The sequence below is a fragment of the Protomyctophum bolini genome (genome assembly GCF_963924005.1).
Source record: "Protomyctophum bolini genome assembly, chromosome: 5".
In the NCBI taxonomy this organism is placed as follows: domain Eukaryota; kingdom Metazoa; phylum Chordata; class Actinopteri; order Myctophiformes; family Myctophidae; genus Protomyctophum; species Protomyctophum bolini.
Genome location: NC_137866.1, coordinates 43,418,285 through 43,441,303, shown reverse-complemented (window position 1 = coordinate 43,441,303; position 23,019 = coordinate 43,418,285). Strand labels below are relative to the sequence as shown.

The window sequence follows — 23,019 nt, the reverse complement described above, 5'->3', positions numbered from 1 at the left end:
TATAATACCGCATCCAGGCCAGGGTGATTTTATTTAGATATGTAACTCACTTTTAATGTAAAATGTGGGTAGTAGAACTACTTTGTTGAATTCTTCTACACACAATTAAAACTACTTAGCTTAAAGGGATATTTCACTTTCAAACATGTCTGGTTTCAGTTATCATCTACTCTAGCTTTTGTGAGGAGTGAGGACCCCAGATAGTGTTTAACTTACTCAGAGTCAAATATCCTGTTAATTATCCCTTTTCAGCCAAATTATGCCAGAATCATTGTAATAATATTAGCAGCCTGATTTATCTGTTACATTAGAAAGTTTATTGATTTCAGGCTCAACTACAATCCAATTGCATGGATTAATGATGTTATGGTGAATTGTAGACAAGTAAGTGTTCCGCAACCGCAAGTCATGCGGAACGTGGCAAAAGTTACTTTCTGGCCTTGATTGATATCCCATACATCCAAACAGAAAAGTCATAGGCCTATCTGATTGAATTAAACGATGTTACTTTACTTTCACTGCATGCCATAGCCTACCCTCTATTGTGGTGTCATACAGTCGGTACAGGAGCATCATAGAACTATTGTTCATATGTATTCTTTTGGCTTTGTGACTTTGTTTTTATTTAATGTGTTTTGAGAATGAAATAGGAACTGACTGCTCAGTGCTCTGTCTAAAAGGAGAATTGTTCTCGTTCTCGGCTATACATTTAGAAAATAGCAGATCTACAAGCTCACAACATCTTGGTGGTGATATTTGAAAAAAAGAAAGAAACCCCTTAAAAGTTTAGTAGGCTATATAAAGAGAAGTGTGTGATAATTGTGATTTTATCAGTTTCTGCTAGTTATTTGCTATTTATGTTGTGTCCTGAAATAGAGTCAAGATGTCCTTGAATCTTAATGGTAACCACTTTAATTTCTTGGGTGAAAATTATTTAGAAAAATGTGTTTGTCTTTGTATGTTATGGTATTTTCTATAGGTCCATATGGTTTGGGTTGGTGTAGAAAGGGTTAAAAATTAACACCATGGGGGGTAACTATAGAGGGCAACAAGAAAAAAATCACAATCAAGAAGACACCATAAGGCAAGCAGTTGACACTTGACAGTGACAGGAGTCAGGACCTGGCTCCGTCCTAGATTGTTATGAAAACATGAGACTAGCTATTATGATACGTCCAGATTAATTGTCAATAACAAGCATTATTCGGGTATGGTTAATAATAAACCTTTGTTTAGTTTTCTAGTATGTTTATGTTAAAAGAAGATGTTGCAATAGAAATTAACTTGAACGTTTTATAGCTAATCTGTCACGTTATGCTAATGTTATGCTAGGTTAACGTTAGAACTAAGTCTGCTTTTATCGTTTAAAACGGCCACCAGTCACAACGCAAATTAAAGCTCACAATGTGTGCACGTATGAAGTGTTGTGATCTTAAGTAGGCGACATCTGTTATTTTCCCAGCGCAGCACCGTCATACGAGATACTGTACAGTTGGATGGACTCATGGATGAACGGGTTTGTTGTTTAGTTGTTTTTAAGGAAGAATTTTTCTGACTATTTATTAGCCTATGGCTTTACGGTCGTATTTTAATATAGTCTATGGGATAATAATTGAGATCAGATAAAGTATGTTTGTTGCGTTAGCTTCAGAAGAATCTGAATTATTTTATTGAATTCAGTTAAAATGTTCGCAAGCGTTCTCATTTCAAGGACCCCCAGTTTAGTGCACAACTGCACACATGGACGGACAGACCCCCATTTTCTTCAACAGAATGCGTGTATCTCTGAGTCTGACCAAATCGGCACTGTCATACTCGGCATTAATTTAACCTTGAACTGTTGCTGCCGTGCTTAAAGCAAACATTAAAAGTCCATAAACTTGGGTGTTCGCTGATCGGTCGTGTTTTTGACCATTTCTGAAAGCCATGCAGGGATTGGAGGGGCTAGCTAGCGCCCCTCAAAAACTGTTGGGCAATTAGCAAAGATGTTGAGGTGAACATGGCAAATTAAAAATTTGCCAAAGCTGCATTATGCCAAACAAAATCCAATGCCGAGTTGAGTTCAACATAATAATATTATGTTCTGGTCTCTCCTGGCCTATATGTCCCTGTCTCTAGTGTCAACAAACGATGGCATCTTCACAAGCAAGAACCGCCCTTGTCCAGGTGACTAATGCTGCTAGAGAATACAACTGTGACTCTCTTGGTGTGATTATGAACCAGAATGAGCCTGGGACACATACTCAGGGGCTGAATTCAGGCACAGAACTCATTCTGATGGAGATGCCAGAAGTACAATACGCAAACCTTCAGAATGTCATCCTACAGTTTCCAGATTGTATCATAGACACTTCACCTGGCCCGGATTTGTCTGTCGCCCAAACTTTAACGATTCCATGGTATGTTGATCAGTCCACACTGATGACGTCTCCCTCCTTGAGCACAGAAGCTATTGACCTGACTGTGCTCAGGTCCCCATCCATGTGTGGGGATGGACTGTGGTCAGTCCTGGACAAGATCAGAGCTGATGTAGAATCACCTGCCGATGCTTCATCCATATTGACCCGACCATGCTCTGCTGTTAGAGCTTGCTTGGAGAAGAGGTTTAACGGCATGCCTGCTGCTGCTGCCATGCCCACACAACAAGATGCTCAGTCAGCAGCTCTTACCAAGTATGCTTGAATAATGTAATGTACTAATGTTGCGTACTTCATTAACAATGCATTGTAATGCTGGAAAATATTATATGCAATTTACAATATTTTCTGTTATGTCTCAGATTTCGATCAATGATTGAGCAGTCCTCCGGAAGTCAGGATGCATTCATCAATCCACTAATGCAGAAGTGGATCAGATCGGATTTAGATAATCCTATGGAGTTGTCAGTCCCATATGGAGGGAGCATGCTTAACACAAGCATGCAAAGACAAGTATTAAACAAAGTAATAAAGAGAAATGTATTAACTGTATTCTCTCATAGCTCCAAAGGCAATGGTTGATTACACCTAGGTTTTGATTTGTCTGTTTTTATCCTAGGTGCTAGGGGACCGGAACCTTCCCCACATGGTTGAACCGAACAAACATCAAGGCCCAGTCACTAAAGCTCAGTGCAATATCCGCACCATTCCAGCAGGGGAACAGCAGCAGCAGCAGATGAAAACAGAATGTAAAAGTCGGTTTATTCATCCCTTTCTCTTAAGTATTTATTATTTCCAAATGGCTTAGTTAGTGTCGTACTACACTGCAGATGTCGTTCATCTCCATCTTATATCCTTTGTCATCTGTTTAGGTGTTGCTGTGGCTAAACCTGTAACGTTCGTTAAAATTGCTAAGAAGCGTAGCCCTCTGAGCAGCATGGATCGTAATGCCGTACCCACACAACAAGATGCTCAGTCAGCAGCTCTTACCAAGTATGCTTGAATAATGTGATGTTGCGTACTTCATTAACAATGCATTGTAATGCTGGAATATAATATGTAATTCATAATATCTTCTGTTATGTCTCAGATTTCAGTCAATGATTGAGCAGTCCTCCGAAGGTCAGGATGCATTCATCAATCCACAAATGCAGAAGTGGATCAGATCGGATTTAGAAAATCCTATGGAGTTGTCAGTCCCATATGGAGGGAGCATGCTTAACACAAGCATGCAAAGACAAGTATAATAAAGAGAAATGTATTAACTGTATTCTCTCATAGCTCCAAAGGCAATGGTTGATTACACCTAGGTTTTGATTTGTCTGTTTTTATCCTAGGTGCCAGGGAACCGGAACCTTCCCCACATGGTTGAACCGAACACAAATCAAGGCCATGCAGTCACTAAAGCTCAGTGCAATATCCGCACCATTCCAGCAGTGGAGCAGCAGCAGCAGATGAAAACAGAATGTAAAAGTCAGTTTATTCATCCCTTTCTCTTAAGTATTTATTATTACCACATGGCTTAGTGTCATACTACACTGGAGATGTCGTTCATCTCCATCTTATATCCTCTCTCATCTGTTTAGATGTTGCTGTGGGTAAACCTGCAACGTTTGTTAAAATTGCTAAGAAGCGTAGCCCTCTGAACAGCAAGGATGGTAATGCCACCCAGGACTCAAAGAATTGGATGGCTGGGCTGCTGAGCACCAAGAAGGTCTGTAAATCTCCCACGGAACAGAGCCTGGGAGCCCGGGAGAGGCACAACATGAAGGAGAGAGTCCGCAGGTAAGCATTCAGTGTGTCCTTCCAGAGAGCCTGTACCTACAGTACCTGCATTTAAAGTACTCTCCTGCTGATTTTACGTAGCCACGTTTGTGTTGCTTATACTGTGTACAGGAAGACGATCAGTCAATGCTGTGAGGAGTTGAACTCACTGGTGCCGTTCTGTGACAAAACCACAGACAAAGCCAATACCCTCCTTTGGACCACTGCCTTCCTGAGGCATATCAATGAAACGCATGGAGACTCCATCAAACAGGTGCGCTTCTGGCATTAGAGAAGTCTTTTAGCTGAACCAATTTTCACCTGCATTATTGTTTGTTGCCTGTCTGACTTCCTCTTCCATGGAAATAAGGGATTTTACTACATAATGCTCATCCGCTTCCACCCCTGGGACTCTGTGGGTTGCAACAGCGATTATTGTATAATAGTCATATCAGTGAATTTGCTGTAAATATTTTTGATTCATCTGTGCAATGAATTCTTCATGAATTGATGTTAAAATAAGGTAATAAAGTACAAATGATGGTAAATACTCATCACAAGTTGAACCAAGAAAAACCTTCATGTTTAATTCAATTGATTAATAAATAGCACAAATTAACAATATTTACATGATACACCACTGAACCCATGATTTGATTACTAAAATGTACTTGCATAATAGATTTCTTCAGCTTATTAATTTATTATTTGAATAATCGTTTTACCACTTTACAACTCTGCTTTTATGTGACTTGCAGGATTTCCAGAACAAAGTCCTTTTGCGTCAGACCAAGTCTTTCTCCACCATGAGATCATAGGCACTTCAGGCAATATTGAATAGTGACAACACTTACCTCTCCTATTTAAGCATCTGGATATTTATTGCCTATTTATTTGACCTCATCTGTTGATGATCTGTTGATCCTATTATTCTTCCCTGTTCCACAATTTGTTCAGCTTATAAATTTAACACACAGGTGGCACTGTTTCTCTTTGAAAGATTTTGCATTCAACTTAGTTGGTATACTATAGTATGCAGATTTCATATTTAGCTCACTTTGTGTATGTTACTAACCGGTATATTTATTTACTCTATGCTGTTCAAAGTCTATACAGAATAAAGCTGTCTGTTAATTTACATAATATAAATCTGTTACCCTAAGAATTTGAGATTTGTCTATGGGAATGCATTGCTTTGTACAGTATATTGAAACATATTCCCAGCAATTGAAAAATAAAGGTGACTACTTGACTCACATAGTGTTCATTTTATTGTTGTTGGAAAATTAGCAGTTTGCTAATTTGATGTAGAGAAGAGTGATGTATTACTGAAAAGTGGCTTTATTTTTTATTTCTTACAACATGTCGCTGTAGCATCTTACTGTACACACAACAGTCACCCACAAATAATAAATAGTATTTAAAATCATGTATATTTAATAGTTACAACACCGGTAGTACATAGTGGATGTGTTCACTGCAGGACTGGAAAAACAGCACACAAATTCCTACTCTTTATTCTTGATGTTTGAAATTCCCAAAATGTATTTGTAAGGGAGGACCTTTATCATGTTCATCAAATGTAATCAAAACTATGAAAAAAATAAAATTCCTGACAAAAAACAAAACTTTACAAACCGCAATCAAAAACAAAACTGTAATAAAGAAGTTAAAAAAAACAAAACAAGAAAAACAAACAAACAGCGAGAGCGAAACGTTTTGCATCAATATACAGAATTTCTGGGCACTTGGGTATTGTTTTCTTTTATTCCTGTTACAGTTACAGTACACATGTCCTTGACAGAGGCCTATTTGGGGCCTCTGGTGCATATCTTTGTATCTTACATGTTGTAATGCATGTCTTGTGAGGTAACACCCGTGGCGTTCATGAAAAAGGACCAACATGCACATTCACATCTGGACAATCACAGTTGTGTTGAGAGCTATCTGCCGGAGGGATGTCACCAAAATAAAGGGGGCACGGAAACCAAATGTACAAAGTTTTTTACACACAAAATGATTCGGAAACAAACTTAATGGTCTACATGCACTTTGCCCATTACATTGCCTTGAGTCAAGTCTCATCTCTGATGGTATTTGGAGTTCTCCTGTGTCATCTTCTGTCAGCGTTGTTTTTGGCTGGGATCTAGTTTTCAGTCTCTTAGGTTGTTCCAATGTTTATGTCACTTGTGCATTATTCCTCTATTTCTTTTGAAAAAGAAAGAAAAATGACATCTTTCTGATGTTACTCTTCCCGTCCTGTCATAGATGGAATATTTTCTTTCTAAGATTCTCTTATACTTCCTCCATTCCCATGTTACCCCTCACCGGGGCTAGATGCCTTTGGGTTGCAGGAAGATCATATTTAATGGTTTTTAGGGTTGGTGGATTTCCCAGCGGCCTGTGCCCCCTGGCAGGGTGAAGTGTCACAGATTCCAGGGGATCCCTGGTGTCCAGTCCTGCCTAATCTGCCTGACTCTCCAGGCTCTCCTGGGTCTCCATAGGATCCGTCGCGACCGTCTTTGACAATTCCAGGAACTCCGAGAAGACCTATGGGCACAACATGGAGAGAATGAGTCAAAGACTACGCCAGTGATACTCAACCTCAGGCCCGCGGGCCACATCAGGCCCGCGGGACCATTATGACTGGCCCACCAATGTAAATCTAAAAAAAAGAATAAAAAAAAAATCTGGAAAATGAAATAAAAATAAATAAATCTGAATGAAGTTATCTTTAATTACATTATTATAAGTAATACTATTAGAGTTGTACTATTACTCGAACGAAAATAAAAGCTTGGGGGGGGGGGGGGGGGGAGATGCAATGCAAATGAAAGACATATACTGTGTATCCCTATTCCCTGACATAATTGTATAGCTAAACGGACAGAATTCTATTTTATTTGAATGATGAAACCCAGCTGCCATTAATAGTTGGAAATGGAAATAGAAAATTGCGGAAATTGTAATTGCGGAAATTGCGGAAATGGTGGAAATGGAAATTGCGGTAATTGCGGAAATGGTGGAAATGGAAATTGCGGAAAGAGAGAAGTTATCAAGTATCATTAATGTCGTAATTTATCTACTGGCCCCTGGCCCCTTGCCATTTTTGTAATGTGGCCCACAGGTAAATCTATTTGAGTATCCCTGGACTACGCTGTACAATGTGTTCACTTAAAAACTTATGTACTTACAATTCTTAGTCTGCTTAAATTGTAAAATCACAGTGCTGTCTGATCTATCTCAGGACAAGTTCTGAGCATAGTTGCATGATGTATTATGAGAAATGTATTATGAGGAAATATTAATATTGATATAGGTGCTGGGATCAAATTGGTTATGTTTAGCGTATTGCTCTGCTTCCAACTATTAAAAGCCATAAAAGTCTCTGAGTAACAGTTACCATACTTAGCAAATAGGTTAAAAGTATCAGCCACAACTCAATGGGAAATAAACCTACCAACTGCCCTCATGGTGGTGCTATAACAACCCACTTTATGTTTGGGCCTATAAATGTAGACTTCACCTGGTTTCCCTGTTAGTCATGTTCATTTGATTGTACTTTTCTGGGCACATATTGTGGCCTGCTTAAATGACTGCTATTGACTAGTACGTAACACTAACACCCAGACACTGACTTTAAAACACAACACAAGCAACAATACTACTACTAGTCCCAAATAAATCGGATCAGGGTATTTTATGTGTAGGTGAAATACCTTGGTGTCCTTGGTCTCCAACAGGCCCTTCAATGGCTTTGCCTATGGGTCCCTTATCACCCTGCTCACCGAAATTACCTGTTGGGTAAACAGACAAGCAGATGTTTTATTCCACAATAAGATCCTGTCACATCATCCGTAGTAATCCTTGTACATGATTCATCTTCTCTCACCTCTGGGACCGGGGTCTCCAAGGTCTCCTGGCAGCCCTCTGTACCCTGGTTGTCCACGGGGGCCAGGATGTCCGATAGAGCCACCTGCGCCTGTCTTTCCTGGAGGCCCAGCGGGGCCTGGACGGCCCACCCCACCAGGGGCCAGGGGCCTTCTAAGGTTGGCAGCCAGCTGTGCAATCTGATCTGAGGGATACAAATGAGAAGAATAAGACTCATTCTTGGACCACTCATTTAGCCCTTTAGATCATTTGAATGAAGAAAATTTGAATGACCCGTTGACTAGTAAACATTAAGAACCTTACCATCGATCATTGAGCCACACAGTTCTCTGATGTGCTGTTCGCTCACCAGTTTACCCTGAAACAGCAGAGCAGAAGGAGTCATTGACGTATGTTGATGTTTCATTCCAGAGACTCATTTAGAAAACCAACTGTTTACAAATGGGTTGATGCTTTAGGGTTCTTGCAGTCTGTGATGTTGGCCATTGTCATATTGTGAAAACGTGACATTTATTTTATGCAACTTGTTTCAGACTGTTGGCCTTGATTTCGCTACCTAAACAACATTCAATCCAAAGTGCTGAAAATGTTATCGAATAAATATAGAATTTGATATCTACTGCCACCCATGGCAAATTGATTTACTGTAGTTGATTCAAGTAGCAAGCATTGACAAACATCATACTATAATCCTACTATAAATGTCCTGATTTTTTTTTAACAATCAACAGAAAGTTTCACATGTGCATTAACCGTTGTTATAGTGAGGAAGGTGGTTTTATTTATTCATTTATTTATTTTATTTTATTGTTTTTTGGGGGGTTGTTCTTTGTTTTCTCCCCTTTCCCAAAGTTTTTAGCATTTTTGCCAGGGCCTACATACAGGATCTGTAGATATGGTCCCATTGTACGCTTTCAAAAGATTTTCAATAAGATGTTCACAACACGTTGAGTTGTATTTGACTTGTCAGACGAGTATCTGCTAAGTCAAGTATCTTAAAGATGGAGTGCTGTGATATTTTCCCCCTCATCAGGCACTACGATAAGTATGATTATACTAGGAGGAAGACTTTTTTCAAAAAGGTGTACAGAAAGTGTTCCAATGATGTTTTTATGTGGCCAAACCCACCAGTTCATTAAGTATACCTGGTTTTATTAGCACCACCCACCTGAACTGAAGCCTCGCCCACAGCTGTTTTTGTATGATAATGGGATAGGGGTTAGGTCAATAAAGTGGTGTATTTCCACTGGGCCTTTTGACTCAAAGGCTTTCATCTTTCAGGTATATATGATAAGAGTGCCCCTCACTTCACACGGGTGTGATTTTTTTAACATGTTGGTAGCTGCTATATGTCAGTCTTGTATTGATAAACAGGATATCACCAACCACAGTGCATGGGCATGGCCTACAATGTAAGTGTTCTGACAATGTCCAATAAAGTAGACAGGCTCTACATTATTACACACCGCCAGAACACCAGCTGAAACACGACTAAGATGGACCATATGAATCGGAAGCATTGAACTCGTTTTTCCTGTGTACAGACAGCAAGATGTACTCACGGGTACGCCATTCTTTCCTGCAATTCCGGACAGACCCTGTTCACCCTGGAAGCCCATTAGTCCTGGTTTGCCAGGAACTCCTCTGGCTCCAAGCTCTCCTTGCGGTCCACCTACACCCTTAGGTCCCAACTCGCCTGTTTTTCCCGACTATGGAAACCAGCAGAAACATCATCATATTGTCAGAAACAGTCATTATTGTCAGAAACAATCACAATTGTTAAACATGAAAAAAGTGAATAAAATAAAAACCACATTGTCCAAATGAAAACTGAAATAACACTGAACAACAAATTGTGATTTCTGTCTTCATAATCCGCTGTTGCCTGTGTGTGTGTGTGTGTGTGTGTGTGTGTGTGTGCCTCTCCCGGATAACATACGTATGTGACATGTGACATGCACCATTCAAATGACTGGCTTAAATCATGTCAGCGATTGTCATGTGGGTTGCCTTTGAACACTACTAACAACTATGACAGTCATTACTAGGTTTTGGACTTATTCTGTATGTTCTGTATTTTGCCTTGTGGTGTTTGGTTTTGGTTTACTGTTTACTCTGTTGTGTTTTTGGCTGTCTTATTTTGTAGTATTGTTCTGTGCTTGCCTGCCTCCTCTTGTTGGTGTTTCCTGTTCTGTCTTACCTACCTGATTATTGTATCCTAGTCACCTGTGTTCTGTTTGCCTGTTAGCCTATCCTGTGTTTGATTGTATTTTGTGTTCACCTGTGTCCTTTTACCCCTGTCTATTTAAGCCCTTTGTTTGCAGTGTGACCTTGTTGGTCCGTAGACCTTTTGTGGTGTGTGTTTATTAATCCCATTTGGGAGTTCAAGAATGGTGTGCGCGCACACACACACGGATCATTCATATGCACGAGTTGCTTTTGTAGCTTGGTAAAAGGTGCTAATGGGGCAGCCAGATTTATTTTCTCACCTCCGCTTCGTGCTCTTTTAGCAGCCCTGCCTAGCCTGAGCTGCTGGGAAACATTGACTGGGCTGGCCAACAGACGTTAACTTTCAGAGTGACACATTACTTTACCTGGGTTAGCTTATCATGTTATCATAACACAAATTTCCCATATTTTACATGAGCTACGGTATGGGATCTGTATTTGCAGGCACGGTCCCATAGCCTGGGCGGACAGCCATGTTTTATTGGATGTTTCGTTAGTTGGTTGTCAGGGTGACAACCCTGGGGTGTGTGATTTGGGCTTTTTGTGTCAGGGTCAGCAGGTATTTCCAAATATTGGAAGGCATCAGGCATATATAAAATATTTGAAATTCATACACGGAACATAACAGCAAACTTCATTCCCTGAAGTTTGCCCGATGGTATGACTTACCTCTCCTTTTTGGCCAACTGGACCAAATGGACCCTGAAGATGAGACAAATAAAAAGTAATTATTAAAACAATCTGAAAAAAAGTGATATATGCAACACACTTATTAGCATATGGACAAAACATTACATTTTATAGTCCACACAGTACATGTACCAAACACTGGTAAAGACATACAATCATATATTTGAGAACATGAAATTAGGAGAAGACTTACAGGTTCTCCGTTTTCTCCTGGTAGACCATCAGCTCCTGCCACGCCCTAAAAATGACACAAACAGGTCTGACTTATAACCGAACTCATACTGTACATACAGTAGTCACTTTAATCATGAAGTCAGAACACATCCTTAAGGATGCAGTCATTATGTACATCATGCACCAATCACTTGACTTCCACAATCCCTTGACTTCCATTCTGTCTTCATAGCTTCAGTTTGACTCAACTGAGGTGGTCTTTAGACGAGAACGGTGTTCATAGGAAACGGCAAAATAAAGTATCGTTTGCTGGCGGCGTTTTGGGGAGGTGAAAACGCAACAAAGTGAAACCACCTTCCAGAGTGGAAATCTTTGAGAACGCCGTTTCTCCTGGAGTCTCCATCTAAACAGGGAAAATCCTAAGCGCAGCTCATCAGCGATGGTGAATGTAAAACCATGATGTAAATGAAATGCCTTGTGATAGGTGGCAGGCAGCAGCGTTTATGTAGCCTAATGTATTATAAAATATGTAACCATCCCGTGGCGTGCTCTGCCTGTATGCTCTGGCCTGCCTGCCTGTCTGTCACCTCGATGTGTTAGTAGAAAGCAGGCAACGAGCGACGGCCACACAACTCCGTCGTGGTCTGGAAGCAAAACCCTGATAGGGTTGCATGAAGGGGGGCTACCTGGTTCTTCTTGTACGTGGGTGACTGGTCTATTTGGCAGCCCGTTACCGCCACCTAGTGACATTATAGCATTTTCATAAAGTGTGTGTTTCTTGTGTAAAGGGTCAATAAAAAAATGTAACGCAACGGGACTTTACAGTTTTATCTGGAGATGGTCGCCGTCTAAAGAGGCCTGAGACTTTCTACTGAGGTCAAGATTTATAATTGGTAAGATACACGCTGAGGAAGGCTTGACGCCGAAACGCGTGTTTTGATTGTCCGTGCTGCACGATGCAATAAATGTACCTTGAATGGACTTTGGCGTGCTGGCTATCTCTCTCTTTAACAGTGATTCTATGGACTTTGGAGTGCTGGCTATCTCTCTCTTTAACAGTGATTCTTCGTGAGCCGTGCACCCGACCCGGTAATCTGCTTTTTTTGTACTGAGAGTGCTCGTTTTTTCCCCACTTCTATGCAGATTTATAATTGGACCACTTGACCTTTGAACTTCACGGAGAAAGTGGCAGACAAGTCCTTACCATGTCTCCTTTAGGGCCAGAAGCTCCAACTGGACCCTGTGAGAGTGAACAATAAAACACAGGGAGAGAGAGAGAGAGAGAGAGAGAGAGAGAGAGAGAGAGAGAGAGAGAGAGAGAGAGAGAGAGTGTGTATTGGTTAATGGCGTAGCAGCAGGGGTAGCGAATGCTCATGGCTTCATGGAAAGCAGGATGTGGGGAATGGAAGGAGGGGATGAAGGGAGGCTGTATAAAGACAGGCTTTGTTCTCTTCTCAGGTTATGAACAGGAGGCCACTTTGTCAGCCGCTCCCTGGGGTACGGTTTGAATGCACGCTCAGATCGGGCAGGAATATCCTGGTTAACATACTGTACAACATGGGCAGGAATATCCTGGTAAACATACTGCACAACATGGTTAGTGCTGGAAGGGCGACAATCGGTAAAATCCTGTGTGCCCTTTGGTTACACTACAGGTCCATTATGCCTCTCTCAAGAGTTAAATGATCATTTGGGTAGAAACCTTGTATCTTTACATTTAATTTAGGTTTTTATCATAAATTAATTTCACATTGCCCATGTCAGTGTAGCAAAAATAGCCGATCTATAAGACAATGCAATGATTTGTGAGCTATTTTCAATGTTGTTTTTTTTACCATTCAACTTGGTGTCGCTATTCTGGGCATGTGCATGAAAGTTTAAAGTAAACTGCAATACGTTTTTAAAAGAGAGAAGATAGCAGATCTACAAGCTCATGCCACGCATCACATCACTCCATGTTGTGAGCTTGTAGATTGGGCATTTTAGCATGACACTGTATAGAATAAAGCATTCATTCATTCATGTAAAAACATACGCTGAAATATGGAGATACAGGTTTTCTGCCCAACAGCAACGTTATTCTGAAAGTTTCCTATATAATGGATATGCTGTGTCCAGCCAGTAGGCCTATGTGTCACTAATATGTGTTGGTGAAGTGCTCTGATCTGTCCATTGAATAGAATTCACTTGACCCCTGTCTGTATGCTTGTATGCTTGGTGTCACATTGCCAAAACCCAGCCATGGTTAGGGTTAAGGTTAATGGATGTCACTGGTGGACACTCTGAAGATGTCCTCGACAGTGGTGGACACTCTGAAGATGTCCTTGCAGCTGGTGGACACTGCTTGTCACTGATGGACACTGTGAAGATGTGTTTGTCACTGGTGGACACTGCTTGTCACTGGTGGACACTCTGAAGATGTCTTTGTCACTGGTGGACACTGCTTGTCACTGGTGGACACTGCTTGTCACTGGTGGACACTCTGAAGATGTCTTTGTCACTGGTGGACACTGTGAAGATGTCATTGTCACTGGTGGACACTCTGAAGATGCCTTTGTCACTGGTGGACACTGCTTGTCACTGGTGGACACTCTGAAGATGTCTTTGTCACTGGTGGACACTGCTTGTCACTGGTGGACACTCTGAAGATGTCTTTGTCACTGGTGGACACTGCTTGTCACTGGTGGACACTCTGAAGATGCCGTCAGCCTCAGGTCCTTAGCACACTATTCTATTTTTGTACATTTTAAACTCACCCTCTCACCGAATCCTCCCCGGATTCCAGTCGGGCCTGGAAGGCCAGGGTCTCCCATGGACCCCTTCAGTCCCTGTTATAGAGAAATAGAACATCGTAGAATGGATCGGTTTGTTGAAATATTATTGCTGATATTAAGAAAAGAGACACACACTGAATGAATGACGTCACCCAACTGACCTGATAGCCCGTGACGCCCTGAGGCCCAGTGTGGCCCACTAGTCCAATTCCACCCTGCAGGAAACAAAGCATGCCGTACATTTAGAACACAAAACACAGAACACAACAGCATATCTTTATTTCATTTTTCCTTCTACAAATATTACAATTGACTGCATAATAGTTTCGCACGCACGCGTCCGCCTTCCGGGTGTGAATTCTGTACTGGCCATATATGGAGCATGTCTTGACTGAGTGTATGATGAGGTCAGATCAACATATGGAATGTCAGAACAGGTCAGTTCCATATCTAAGGGTGGCAGCGGGGGCAGTGTCTTGAGTGCACAGGGTTTGATGAGGTCTGGCCATATATGGAGCGTGTCTTGAGTGTACAGTGTTTGATGAGGTCTGGCCATATATGGAGCGTGTCTTGAGTGTACAGTGTTTGATGAGGTCTGGCCATATATGGAGCGTGTCTTGAGTGTACAGGGTTTGATGAGGTCAGATCAACATAATTATGGAATGTCAGAACAGGTCAGCTCCATATATAGAGATCTAAGGGTGGCAGCGGGGGCAGTGTCTTGAGTGTACAGGGTTTGATGAGGGCCCAGGTAGGGCTGGGCCTTAATCTTCTGGCCTGTTGAGAACTCTACTAATAACTTTGGGGCGGGCCCGTCTAGAGTTTGAAGGGACAGGTACAGTATCAGTCAAAAGGGAGACCTCGAAGAGGAAGGACGGGTGGGATAGGATCAACATATGGAATGTCAAAACAAGGTCAGCTCCATATATGGAGATCTAAGGGTTTGAGGTCAGATGTAGAGTTGCTGGCCGGCTCCATATATGCAGATCTAGGTGACGATCCAGTCTTCTCCGCGTATGGGCTATCCAGGGTTTGATGAGGTCAGTGTCGTGATCTCCATATATGGAGACGGCCATATATGGTGTGATCTAGGGGTCGGCAATATCAATATTGTTGTGGTATGACTAGATATCGATTTTTTGGATATGTTATTATCGTGATATGGCATAAGTGTTGCCTTTTCCTGTTTTGTAGTTAGTAGACCGTCTGACGGCCTCCAGCCTACCGACTCAACCTTAAGCATCATATTCCGTAGTATGATAGTATATTGCTTGCTGAAAAGTTCAAATTTTGTCTGCTCATGTCTTTGTCATCACTTCCAATTTCACTTGTTTATCCTGTATACTGAGTTCTCTATCCTGATTGGATAAAATTGGTGTCCCGACCTGAAAATTAATTTTCTGTAAAGAGCTGGAGAGATATAGCCACTTGAGGGACGCTAGTCCCTCATACAGGTTTAATGTTTGTGTTTTAAAAACGCCATTGACAATGAAGGGAACATTTATATCATCTTGTCCCTAAACATTAAATGCCTTTAACAATAAAGATAATTTAATGTTTGTGTTGGCACCGTTTGTTTTACTAGACAGTTTGTTCAGCAACAAAAAGAATCACACCCGTGTGAAGTGAGGGGCGCTAACAATATATTAAAGTCTAACTCATGTTGATTTAGGTGATGCCTAATCTTTAGAAAATAGCAGATATACAGGCGGCTATTTTCAAATGATCGAAATGTATATAGCACTGAAGTGGTTAATGTACAGTATGTTTTGTAATAATAATCCAAATCCACAAAGTAACTAGTGACTAAAGTTTTCAAATAAATATAGTGGTGTAAAAGTACAATATTTGCTTCCTACAGTAAATGTAGTGGAGTATAAGTTAAAGTATTGGAAATTGTAAATACTCGCTTTACTCACTCCTTCACTTCTTCTCAGTGACACTGCCAGGTCTAAATGTGGTCCTATTTTTATATGCTCAGCTGCAACATAAAGGCTTAAAATTAGGCTCAAAACCTATGCCAAGATTAATCTTTTAAAAGTTGTGTAATAACTAGAATTATCTCTCTGTATCTGCATAACATACCCTGCCTCAATGGGACAGGTGTGCAACTGGTCTACAGTATAATAGACTGTGCTATTATATGTAGGGGTGCATAATACCACTTTTTCATGTTGACCAAGTTCATTTTTTATTTAAATTGTTATCCTGGTATGGAGGTGATACCAGCATCGGTATCGGTGCGCCCCTTGCTTTTTTCTCTCTCCCCAATTTAGTCATACTGTACCACTGTGACGCTGCCACATAAAATGTGTGAAACAATGCATTTCCTGGCCTGGTATGAGTATGAAAGAAAATTAAACATACTGGGGAATAACAGGGGAATATGTTGGTTAAACTAGGGTTGAATATTTAACACTGAAATGTAGTGTACAGAGAATACAATATAATGTGTTTTGTGTAGTTGAACCATGGTCATCAATTTTCTGTTGACAAATGACAAGGTTTGATCACAAGGGGAGCTGTGGGCAAATGTGTGTGAGCAATATTTCCAGGAAGCTATAAAAGAACAGGAAGTGAGGCGCCGAGCCTGGGTTCCATTTTGGGCAGTAAGAAGAGGGTTTGGTGTGGTTATGTTTCTAGAGGGTTTGGTGTGGCCATGTTTCTTTGCCAAACACACTCTTTTAAAGGCCAATACTATACGCCAATTCAGAAGTGAACGCAAAAAATGCCTGTCTGACCTGAAAGAACTTTGCTGAGGAAAGGAAAGAAAGTTTGGTAGGGCAGCTTCTGAGGTGTTGAGCTCTGACAAACAATCAGAGCTTGTATAACAAAGGACCCAGCAGATGACTCCAGACTTCGGGTGATGAGCAGCATATATATAATTTATTTTTTGCCGGTAAGCAATGCATTGCCTTTTTGTTTTCTAACTTTTTTCGGACTACCTAATTGACTAAAAGAGGATCTACAACGTTTGGATTACTTTGGATACTTGGATTACCTTTTTTCGGGATTACTTTTGGAATGCTTTGACTTTGGGGCACCTTTGAAGGGAATTTAAAGGTAATTGAACATTTAATTTACATTTTGAAGGGATTGATTGCTCAAGTGTATGATTTTGGTTTGATCTATCTTTAAAGAATATAAAGATATTGCAATTTCAGTTAAAAGGAAATAGTTTTGTGTTTTCTTGTGCTCTACAATACTGTTCGTTTCCAGTATTAAGATTTGCTGTCGCAGGTACAGGACCTTTATTTCTTTATTTTATTTAATATAACTCAGACTTATTACTTCAATAGTCCTGATCGTTATACCACTTCCATGCGTATACAGTAGTCCCTTTCACTGCCGACCCCCACTGGTTGATCATACAGAGGGTGTTGTAGACAACCACATGTCTTCCCCCAAGATCAGGTAGTTTTACGAGTCATTTGGCGGCAAGTTATTCACAAACTTGAAGTGTGCGTCCAGAGGGGGTGGGGTGGGGTCACAGTCATACGGGGCCGGACAATATCGTTCCGTCGAGCTGTAATTCTGAATTAGAGGCATTCCGTCATAAGCGTGCAGAGGGTAACGTTGCCTGTGGTTCGTCAGCCACGCACATGCACCAAAGGTAGCGTAAATGTATCATGTGTATTGTGTATCATGATCCACACACCCTCCCAGTTCCCTGCTGAACAGGCAGATCGACCTGTAGGAATCGCAAGTGCAGTGCAAGACATGGACCTGGCTGGCTTCCCACCTAATCCAGAGTTGGTTGGCACAAGCTTTACCCCTGCCTGCGCCACCTGGATCTGTGGTCCACCCCTCATTGCGTATAACTGTAGCGCTCTTCCGGTGCACAAAGCTGTTGTGCGACTAAGTATGGCTCTGGCTTAAACGTCACAACTTACAGTTACTCCTCTGGGTCCTGCGATCCCCCTCTCTCCCGGGATACCGATGTCACCCTGTGGGAGGAGTCACAGCACAGAGGACACAGGTGAGGACACGTCAGTGGTCAGTTTGTTGATGCACAGAGACACAGCAACCCAGTGGTTCCCCCTGAGACCATAATCAGATACATACAGGAATACCTGGCTCTCCGGAGGGACCTGTCTCTCCTGTCTTTCCTTGATCTCCCTGTTGTAAGAGAACAGAAGGAAAATGGTTGACTTCCATGGACCTTTTCTTGGCACTGTGGGTCATATAGATTTGGCTTTGCATTGTGTTGAAATACTGTACTTACAGGTCCTCCTTTAGCCCCCTTGGTTCCAGCCTTTCCTTGTAAACCCTGGAATAAACACATATACAACCATGAGTGATGGCTAGTTCAACACATTGTGAATATGAAACTCTTAAACTGGCTCAGATTACAGGACTGTTAACAGTTTCCGGGCCCATGACGTAAATCACCATGCCTAGTGGTGATCCACCTGAACTGAAGCCACACCCACAGCTGTTGTTGTGTGATAAAGGGGGAGGGGTTATGGGGTTATGGGAGGGGGTGATATTGTGATGTCACTATATCTGGTGTATTTTGATGTTTCAGTTTTCAGGAAGAAACCAAAAATACACAGGGAAGACATATTTTGATATTCTAAATCTAACCACACCTGGTGGCCTATTGGAGTAACTAGAGCAGTGCCCGTTGGGCACTGGCCTACTTGGAACGATGCAAGTTGGAAATGCATGACCCTCCGCCTCCATAATTATATGGAGTTCTTTGTCAGGCATGCCCAAATATGGAGTCTATGCAGATGTCAGAACAACATTGTGATGTCAGAACAGGCCAGCTCCATATATGGAGATCTAGGGGTTATCAGGTGTGATCAATTGTCTGGATCCTTCACGGGCAGACGCTTTTGTGCTGATTCTGGACAACAGACTATCCGACGGACTCGAAACCGGGAACTGTAGTCCTTGTGGTGGTGTGGAACGCGTGTGCCTGTTGAAGTCGGTGGGGCGAACGGTTTTCGAGTTACGTGGATTACAGATGTACGTGTGTACACATACACACGTACAGAAAAGACTTGGTGCATTTATAGATAGATGTTAACTCCATAGACACATATTGTACAAAACAGAAAAACTACAAATTACGTTTCCCAGAGAAACATAACAAACAGGAAGTTCACAAAGGTTGGAACATCAGGAGAGGGCTGGGAAATATGGCGATATCGTGATCTGAGACTAGATATCGTCTGGAATTTTAGATGCCGTGTAATATCGTTGTCGATAAGTGTTGTCTTTCCCTTGTTTTAAGGGCTTCATTAATAGTAAAATGATGTCATTTTCAAAATGATGTTTACAATTACAATTACAAATTATGTAAATATTTTGTGAAAGTACCAATAGTCATCCCCAAAATATTATCACAATATTGATATTGTTAGTTGGTCATGAATACAGTATCATATTTCATTTTTTCCATATCATCCAGCTCTAGTTCAGGACACTGAGGATTTGACTATGTATGGAATACTCACTGGAAGGCCATTGGGCCCTTTCTCTCCGGGGACCCCATGGCGTCCAGCATCACCCTGTAGGATTACAGAAAACACAGTTACCGTGGCATCATACAGAGGTAGGACAAAGTCACTGTTTTGCAATTACTTAGTAAGTCTCAAGTCTTTGCTCTCAAGTCCCAAGTCAAGTCCCAAGTCAAGACAGGCAAGTCCTAGTCTAGTCCTAGTCAACTATTCCAAAATCTCCAAATGCTATAGTCTGGAACTATACATCACGAAAGCTATCATCTGTTCGTCATTTCCGTCTAAATATATTTTAGAATTTATTTAATATTTTATTATTATTTATTTTTTTAGAATTTCCATTTCTGATTTATATTAAATGAAAGCGGGGGATCAATGAATCCTTTTCAGAGCTTCCGTACTCCAGACTGTATTACGGAAGCATTCGAAAGGTTGTGGTAGGCAACAGTCAAGTCCTAAACTTTTAGTTTCGAGTCTCAAACAAGCGCTAAGCTTGTTGGAAGGTATCAGGTCATTTGAAAAGACTTGAAGTTTCTAGTCAAGAGAGGGCTCCAGTCGAGTCACGTGTCCATACTTCTGCCATCACACGCTCAACGTGGACTCATGCTTATCACATGCAAACTGCATGCTGGCAAACAGCATGCCACTCACCTTCTCGCCGTCTAATCCCTGTGTGCCATCCTTGCCATCTCTGCCAGGAATGCCCTGTGGAAATCATATGTGATGAACATTAGAGGACGGTGGTATATCTATCTATTAGTATATCTTTTTAAGCTTTAAGTTTCATGACAGGCACTTACAGGCTCCCCTTTGGGCCCTGAGCCACCAGGGCCTCCCTTGGCACCAATTTTGCCCTGTTGAAAAAGGACAGGTGAGTGAATGACAAGACAAACAGTTGTATTGCTTAAACTAAGACACTGATGGATACAACAAGAAATATGAATCGTGTCATTCACTCACAATTTCTCCTTTGGGCCCTCTGAAACCCTCTGGTCCTTTCTCGCCCGCATCACCCTAGAAGTATCAGATGAGACACATGCACAGCTATTCATTGATGGGACCAGTGGTCTATTCCAGTGGTTCTCAACCTTGTTGGAGCTCTGGACCACTAGCATACTTTTTATAAATATAATGGGCCATCCCATATACCATATAGAATATCACAATCATTTCTATTGGGTTGTATTTGTTTTAATTTATACTCTGATGTATCCTTAGTTGTTTACACAAAGTTAGGTGGCAGCTACTGGGAGAAAATGCTGTTAAACAATATATCAATAGTATATGGACATGTACGTGATGCTCTCTTTTTATTGTATTATTATTCTTTTGCTCTTTTTTGCACTAATGTATTTAAATCTTTTTACGATTGTATGATTAAGTTGTTGTTGTTATCTATGCTGCTGCATTGTCTGAAGGAACAAAACAAAACAAAAATAAGTTGTACTCCTATGTACCTGTACACAAGATGTAACAATAAAGTAAAACCTTGAACACATTGAACTATAGCCAATCACACTTGCATTACAGCATGATGCGTTGGGAACTTATAGATCCTATTAGTTCAGGTATAATATATTTGTTCAAATATTTAAAACATTTTAATGACGTATAGACCACTCGTAGTCAGTCTATGGTTTAGGTAACTGGTTGAGAAACAGTGGTCTATTCTACCTACAGACTGCTACCAACATAGCACTAATGTTAAGTATCACAAACAAGGAGAGACAGAAATCAAACATAGAAACGTCATGATTGATCAATGAAGATGTCTAAATTAGGCTAAACCTTGTTGTGAGGATTCTACTTTCAAATCACAAAAGAGGAGAGACTCACTGTTTTTCCAATGAGGCCAACGATACCAGGCTTGCCCCTGAAACCTGGATAACCCTGGAAAGAAAGATTCAGAACATAAAATCAGTACAGTACTACAGTGGACATGCAACTATCTACCTCTCAAATGAGAAATATTAACTACCAGGCCAGGTGGATTATTGTGGGCCAATCAGGATGTAAAATGAAAACTGCAGACTGACTAAATAACTGGAATAATGTGCATGTTGTTTGGAATACATTTGTAGGAGTAATATCATTTTTATTTTGTTACAAAAATCAGCCTCCAGGTAGTGCTAGAATAGGGCAATCTTAAAAGGGTGGCATTTGTCCCCCATTATGGTGCGAATGTGCGTGCAAAGTTTCAACAATCGGACGCTGTGTTCATGATTTGCTGCATTTTGTTCCTCCTGCTAACTTTAGATGTCAATCTTAGCCAATCAGGATGGAATATGAAAAATCTAACGGATCCGTCTTGATCACTATAGAAATGTGTACAGATTTGCATGAAATTTGGTTACATTTTGAAGGGGTAATATAAAATAAATTGATTTTACATAAGTCGGCCGATTCATACTCCTATTTTAGAGCCGAATAAAAGTCGGTTTGGCTCTGTAGAGCCTACAATGTGACGTCATTTGAGGTTCGGGGGGGCGGGTACCGTCCTAAAGTTCCGGCTCTTCGGTGCTACTGAAAATTTCTGACGAGCCGAAATAATTTCGGCACTACAGCGCCGAAACAGCGGTAAAATAGGAGTATGAATCGGCCCTTAGTCCGACATGCAGAAACAACGGTCGGACTAGCGCCTGAACATGCGCTGCTCCCGTACTTGCGGTTATGGTTAGCTTAGGGTTTGAGGTAGGTTGTCGGTCTAATGACTGTCGGACCAATAATAGTGCCGGAACTAAAGCCTGTACCCGTTTATACACAAATATAGTCTCGGCCATGCCTTCCGACCTGGTGGAGATAATCAGTGACCACTTACTCTGTCTCCTACACCTCCCATCGGTCCTTGGAGGCCTCTCAGACCACGAGGACCCTTAAAAGAGAATGGCCATTGTTAGAAAATAACAAAATTGATCAACATTATTAAAACCACTCACAGTATACTTCATCATATGATGGTGTACACAGCAAACATTACCAATCTACAAGCTCACAATGCATCGCATTGGAAGTGGTTAATAATTGCAGCCAATCATTAATTTAAAAGTATCAAATGTGTGTGGAATATTTCTGACTCACCTGCAATCCCACAGTTCCTGGAATACCTGGCGGACCAGATAGACCCTGGTCACCCTGAGAGGAAGAAATTGATGCTAAATATCAGTACAATATAATGCATTTCTTCACCGACCAAACACATCACTAGAGCCACACATTTACTTAACAGAGGGATCCACGAGGTTCCACTTCCTTCAATTATTTGATTTAATGTTTGGAATTGGGTGGCAAGAACACTGGCACAGGTCCCTCTACAACATACTGTACATGCATACAGAATACAGATGTTTACAGTACTACTACTGCTTGAAGATGGTGTGCACCGGTTCCTAGTCCTACGACTAGGAACCGGTGCACACCATCTTCAAGCACCTTTAGCGCTAGAACAATAGAACAATATTTTTCCTCATTGTTGTATATTTGTTTACTATGATTATTATGATTATGATGATTATTATTAAGGCTGCTACAATGTCTGAGGACTAGAGAACTAAATCATTTGTACTCTTATTTACCTGTACACAAGATGTAGCATTAAACAGCATCATGGACCCT

The 23,019-nt window shown here is 41.1% G+C and overlaps 2 protein-coding genes across 2 annotated transcripts in view; one reads left to right on the top strand and one right to left on the bottom strand.

Moving 5' to 3' along the window:
• Positions 1-1,484: 1,484 nt before the first annotated feature.
• LOC308315139 (uncharacterized protein) lies at positions 1,485-5,964 on the top strand. The gene is made up of 10 exons (XM_080762978.1): positions 1,485-1,516; positions 2,119-2,672; positions 2,780-2,930; positions 3,037-3,166; positions 3,290-3,410; positions 3,508-3,658; positions 3,755-3,890; positions 4,004-4,202; positions 4,314-4,455; positions 4,940-5,964. The coding sequence occupies exons 1-10, from the start codon at positions 1,505-1,507 to the stop codon at positions 4,997-4,999; spliced, it is 1,656 nt and encodes a 551-aa protein (XP_080619104.1). The 5' UTR covers positions 1,485-1,504; the 3' UTR covers positions 5,000-5,964.
• col9a3 (collagen, type IX, alpha 3) overlaps positions 5,435-23,019 on the bottom strand; it is a 32,142-nt gene continuing 14,557 nt past the window's right edge. Inside the window, exons 13-32 of the mRNA XM_080762721.1 lie at positions 22,486-22,539; positions 22,226-22,279; positions 21,244-21,297; positions 20,368-20,421; positions 20,208-20,261; positions 20,059-20,112; positions 19,405-19,458; positions 18,165-18,209; positions 18,005-18,058; positions 17,833-17,886; positions 14,101-14,154; positions 13,922-13,993; positions 12,370-12,405; positions 11,185-11,229; positions 10,971-11,003; positions 9,635-9,781; positions 8,376-8,430; positions 8,074-8,256; positions 7,901-7,978; positions 5,435-6,731 (exon numbers count right to left, since the gene is read on the bottom strand). Coding sequence (XP_080618847.1) covers positions 6,547-6,731; positions 7,901-7,978; positions 8,074-8,256; positions 8,376-8,430; positions 9,635-9,781; positions 10,971-11,003; positions 11,185-11,229; positions 12,370-12,405; positions 13,922-13,993; positions 14,101-14,154; positions 17,833-17,886; positions 18,005-18,058; positions 18,165-18,209; positions 19,405-19,458; positions 20,059-20,112; positions 20,208-20,261; positions 20,368-20,421; positions 21,244-21,297; positions 22,226-22,279; positions 22,486-22,539 — 1,419 coding nt within the window. The 3' untranslated portion in view covers positions 5,435-6,546. The remainder of the gene's footprint in view (positions 6,732-7,900; positions 7,979-8,073; positions 8,257-8,375; positions 8,431-9,634; positions 9,782-10,970; positions 11,004-11,184; positions 11,230-12,369; positions 12,406-13,921; positions 13,994-14,100; positions 14,155-17,832; positions 17,887-18,004; positions 18,059-18,164; positions 18,210-19,404; positions 19,459-20,058; positions 20,113-20,207; positions 20,262-20,367; positions 20,422-21,243; positions 21,298-22,225; positions 22,280-22,485; positions 22,540-23,019) is intronic.

What these genes read in the sequence shown, in the direction of transcription:
- LOC308315139 (XM_080762978.1), top strand. An exon ending in ACACAAGCATGCAAAGACAA is followed by an intron (nt 2,931 to 3,036) that starts GTATTAAACAAA and finishes TTTTTATCCTAG; the next exon opens with GTGCTAGGGGACCGGAACCT. An exon ending in ACACAAGCATGCAAAGACAA is followed by an intron (nt 3,659 to 3,754) that starts GTATAATAAAGA and finishes TTTTTATCCTAG; the next exon opens with GTGCCAGGGAACCGGAACCT.